General features: G+C 37.5%; 1 protein-coding gene across 3 annotated transcripts in view; it reads left to right on the plus strand.

Moving 5' to 3' along the window:
- The window catches only part of LOC106882253 (stromal interaction molecule 1), a 278,541-nt gene that overhangs the window by 261,202 nt on the left and 11,763 nt on the right, over positions 1–5,576 (plus strand). For all 3 annotated transcript variants that reach the window (XM_052973513.1, XM_052973512.1, XM_052973511.1), the window contains exon 10: positions 3,277–3,377. In XM_052973513.1, coding sequence (XP_052829473.1) covers positions 3,277–3,377 — 101 coding nt within the window. The remainder of the gene's footprint in view (positions 1–3,276; positions 3,378–5,576) is intronic.

Below are 5,576 nucleotides of genomic sequence, written 5' to 3' on the forward strand. Positions count from 1 at the left end.
GAAGAAGATACATTTAATAAGAACTTCTATTCTGGATTCATATACATATATACACATATACCAGAGATTGCTATTTATAATGTATATTTAATAAGAACTTGCATTCATGAAAATTTATTTTATACAACTATTTTATGTTTCAGTAGCAATTTCCATATTCAAATTTATTAAGAAATTTTAATAAGAATGTATATACTGCAGATGCTTTTTTTTGTTTTTGTTTTTGTTTTTCATGTATATATTTTAATTTATTTCTGTGGATGCCTATAAGTTTTTGTATTCTTTTATCAATCTGTGTCTGTACCTGCAGATGTGTGTATGTGTAGGTGTGTATGTTGTCTGAGCCAACATGAATTTTATCAGTTGCATAAGTAATGATTCTCGAGATATCTTGAATTAGAACCAAGAGATATTTAGAAATTTCATTCAAGAAAAATGTGTTTTCGAGAATTGGAGAAAAGTGGGTAGATGTTTGTGTATGGGGGTGGGGTGAGGGGAGAGATGCTGGATGTATTGGTCAACTAAGATATGAAGTGTAATGAATAAATTTATCAGAGAGAATTAAGGGATGTGGTTGATGGCATCTGTCTGCAGATGCCATCATCCATAAACCTTAATTGTCTTTCGAGGAGACTAAGAGAAGATGTAGAACTTGTAGCTAACTAAATAAAAAAAGAAATCAAAGCGAAAGAATAGGAAAAGAAAAGAGAGACAAAGACAGAGAGAGACAGAGAATGAAAGAAAAGAGCCTAGCTGTTGCAGAAAAAGATTAATTGAAGAATTAAGAACATGTTGATGCCAAGATTACTGTGGTGCTGACCATTACAAGTCGGCCAAGGAAACAAATGTGGAACAAATGACTGTGATGTCAAATTTTTGAGTTCCAGTAATCTATTTCTGTTGATATTTAATTCTATGATGGAAATTTAATTGTGAATAATGGGAATAATCCAGAAGATGAATTCTGAAGATTAGAAAATAAAAAAAAAGAAAAGAAAAAAGAAAGAAAAAGTTACTGAGAAGCAATAATTTTGGAATAATTTTGAGAACGTTGCCTTGTTAGTGAATCAATGATTGTACAGCAGCTATATTTAATATTTGTTAGTCACAGACATTGCCATAACATACATACATACACAGTTACTGATGTTGCCATACATTTGCATACATTTGTATATACTGCTAATGTTTGGTAAAGGTCATCTATAGACTGCTAACAGAAAAATGTTGTTTGCTGCTACTGCTGCTACAATGCTGATTCACCTGTTATTAGTCATGACATGTATGAATTAGACTTCTGACCTATATATATGTGTATATGTGTGTATGTATATATATATAGATGTCATCATCATCATCATCATCATTATCGTCAATTAATGTCTGCTTTACATGCTGGCATGAGTTGGATGGTTTGACTGAGGGCTGGCGAGCCAGAAGGATGCACCAGGCTCCAATCCAATCTGGCAATGTTTCTACAGCTGGATGCCCTTCCTAATGCCAACCCCTCCGAGAGTGTAGTGGGTGCTTTTTACATGCCACTGGCATGAGGGCCAGTCAGGCAATACTGGCATCGGCCATGCTTGAATGGTGCTTTATACGTGCCACCGGCACAGGAGCCAGTCAGGCGGCACTGGCAATGACCTACATATATATATATATATATATATAATACAGTGAATTATACATATGTATATTGTGCAGTGTATATACACACATATACATCATCATTATCATCATATAACATTTGTTCTTCCATGCCGGCATGGGATGAACAGTTTGATAGGGGGTGATGAGTCAGAGGACTACACTAAGCTCCAAAAGTCTGCTTTAGTAAGGTTTTCCCTGCTGCATGCCTTTCCTAATGCCAAACACCTCACAGAATGTACTGGGTGTTTTTTTTAATTTTTTTATCGCAGTGGCAGTAGTGAGGTTACCAAGTATTTGCATGACAAGACAACTCAACTGAGTTGAAGAAGGTGAAAGTATTTTCAAGTGACAGGAATAGGTGTCTTGTTGAAGAGGAGAATACATGGCTTCTCCGGATGGAAAGGGAGAGAATGAGAGATAGTGTGTGGTACCCTCTGTGGGGTATAAGGTGAACATAAGAGAGAACAGGGATAGAGGAGCAGAAAGATTGGGTGGGTAGATTGACTTTGCAAGAGTGTGAAAAGTGTGTGGCAAAGGATTAGAGATGGGGACTGAGGTGGGAGCAGTGAATATCATGTATGTGGAGGGTTGAATGAAGGAAATAGGAGTGGGTCATGGAAGAAGAGAAGGTGATAAGGGATAGTAATAAGGATACAATGTAAGCTCTTAAATGGTATCAGTTGTAGCACTTGAGTGAGTGGTAGCACAGTTAGAAGATTGATGGAGGGATAAGTGTAAGAAAATGAGTTGTTAAGGAGAGCTTGAGTGAATTCTGTCTTTGTTGAGATGGACGTGTCTTTACAAGAATAGCCTACTGCCATCCATCTCTATTCTTTGTCATTTGATCTGTGAGGTTCATTATCTTGAAGTTGGTCTTCACTGCTTCATCCCACGTCTTCCTGAGTCTCTCTCTCTCTGGTTCCATCCATGTTTAATGATGGCAATTCTTTAATCAGCGTCTTACTCAGCGTCACAGAACCATATCAGTGATGTCTTCTCTTTTACACCCTACATCTGATGTCTCTTATACCCACACACACACACATGAAGGAGTGCTGAAAGGTTCTTCGCTTTGGATAAACGAAAATACAGGAGGATCAGTGAATTATGATTTTATTCAACTTATTCCCTTCTCAGATTCACACACTTTTTGCAGTGGTTCTTCGGTACTTCTAAGCCCTGTAAAAGAACTCAGAAGGTTGGGCCTCCAAACAGGTCTTTCACAATACCCTTAAAACCAGGAACTTTTCAGCACCCCACATGTGTGTGTGTGTGTGTGCATTTGTGTTTGTGTGTCATATTTGCCATAGCTGAGCTGTATACAAATTTCATGAGATTAATGTTAGCAAGCATATTGTTGTTGTTGTTCTAGCTGTTTGCTGGAACTGAACTTAATACCTCAGAGATTGTGTCAACTTGTAGAATTAAGTACTGCCCAAAAATGTAACATCAAAATACATGCATATCACAATATCCTTAAATATTCTTAATTAATATTCTTAATTATGGTCTCTTAGTCTTTCCTAAAGTTGTTTTCTGTGAATTATTTGGAATTTAAATTCTTCTCTTATTTCAATTTTTTCATTATTTAAATAAAATTTATTTATTCATTTATTTATTCAACAGTGTGAAAAATTAAAGAAGAAAAGGAATGCTTTTATGGGGCCTCTTAGAATTGCTCACGGAAATTCTATTGATGAAGTTGACAAACGGATCCTCAATGCAAGGTAATGCCATTTTGCATCCTTTCCTAATTAGACAAATTGTTAAGTAATCATTGAGTTCATCATCATAATCATCATCATCATCACATTATTTGAAGTCCACTTTTCCTTGCTTGCATCATTTGAATGGAACTTTGTTTGAGGTGGATTTTCTATGGCCAGGTGCCTTTTCTGTCACCAACCCACACCAAGTAAGGTAGTATTTCCCTGTTGTCAGAGATGTCATGCAGAATATTGGAAACGAATGACACTGCTTGTATGACAGTGACATTCATTTACAACTATCATACGATGTCAAGGCAAGGAGACAGTAACACATTGACATGTGCATGGGCATACACACACATACACACACACCACGGGCTTACCTCAGTTTCTTATTTCTTTATTGCCCACAAGGGGCTAAACATAGAGGGGACAAACAAGGACAGACAAAGGGGTTAAGTCGATTACATCAACCCTAGTGCATAACTGGTACTTAATTTATCGACCCCGAGAGGATGAAAGGCAAGGTCGACCTCGGTGGAATTTGAACTCAGAATGTAAAGACAGACGAAATACCGCTAAGCATTTCGCCCGGCGTGCTAACGTTTCTGCCAGCTCGCCATGGGCTTACCTCAGTTTCTGTTTACCAAATCTATTCACAAGGCTTTGGTCAGATTGAGGTTATAGTAGAAAACACTTGCCCAAGGTGCCATGCGGTGGTACTAAACCTGAAACTATGTAGCTGGGAAGAAAACTGTTTGCCACAAGGGTGTGTCTGCTTGGTATTATTTAGTTGTTCAGAGAAACTTTTATTACCGTATTTGATGGCTCCTAAGATGCACCGTTTTTACCCCAAAATAACTTTAAAAATCACCCCTGCATCCAATGCACTCAATGTAGGCTCAAAACTTGCTCAAAACAGTATGTATGTTTACGAAACCATGTGCTGTTATCTGTTGTTGAACATTTGCCTATGGTATGTTTATATCGAATGTGGATGCAATAAATTGCTTATAATTACCGGTAATAACATAAAGTTATACAGGTAAGTGGAGGAATTAAAACATTATTTTAGTGGTAATTTACTTTACAAAACTATAGCCTAGGCTAGGGTGCATCCTATACACTTGTGTGTCTTATAGGCCATCAAATACGGTAGCTTTTTCTTTCTAAGTGGTATTGCAGACCTAATAAATAGTCATCTTCATTGTCAAGTAGTTACAGTATTTGATGCTGATTTAACAAACCGTTAGTAGGTATTATTCAATATAAATTTGTATAGATTCCATTGGAAAACTAATTGCATTCCTTTTTTGGAGAGGTTGGAGGTCCTTGGAGTCTTGTCTTATCAATTTCAGGATCAGTTGAGAAGGAGTACACTAGGGTGTTAATGGAACATAACACCTGTCACACAACTGCATTTTCTACACTTGTGACCTGTATCTGTCACCTAGTGTCACCTGTTTATACTTTGGTGTAGTGATAAAAAATAGTCTTTGTTAGGGACGGCATAGTGCTTAAGTGTTAGAATTGAGACTATTAGCCTTCAAATGAGTAATGTATGTGTGTGTGTGTGTGTGAATCGTCATGCCATGAACTCAGGCAATAGCTATCTATGATTTGGTTTTTGACTTTGAACATCTTAGAATTTGCATTACTATTCTTTTACTTGTTTTGGTCTTTAGAATGCGGCCATGCTGGGGCAACAACTTAAAGAATTCTAGTCAAATGAATCGACCCCAGTGCCTTTTTTTTTAAAGCCTGGTACTTATTCTATTGGTCCTCTTTTGCCAAACTGCTAAGCTACAGGGATGAAACAAACTGGTTGTCAAGTGGTGGAGGACAAACACACAGACACACACACACACACATCCACACATATATACAATGGGCTTCTTCGAGTTTCCTTCTCCCTAATCCACTCACAAGGCTTTGTTTGATCTGAGGCTATAGTAGAAGACAATTTCTCAAGGTGCAGAGGGAGAGAACTTGAAACCCTGTGATTGGAAAATAAGCTTCTAACCACACAGCCACACCTGCACCTATTAGAAGGTGGTGAGCTGGCAGAAACATTAGCACGCTGGGCGAAATGCTTAGTGATATTTCGTCTGTAGCTACGTTCTGAGTTCAAATTACGCCGAAGTTGACTTTGCCTTTCATCCTTTCAGGGGGTCAATTAAATAAGTACCAGTTACGCACTGGAGTCGATATAATTGA

Source organism: Octopus bimaculoides, chromosome 16 (assembly GCF_001194135.2).
Source record: "Octopus bimaculoides isolate UCB-OBI-ISO-001 chromosome 16, ASM119413v2, whole genome shotgun sequence".
Lineage (NCBI taxonomy): Eukaryota > Metazoa > Mollusca > Cephalopoda > Octopoda > Octopodidae > Octopus > Octopus bimaculoides.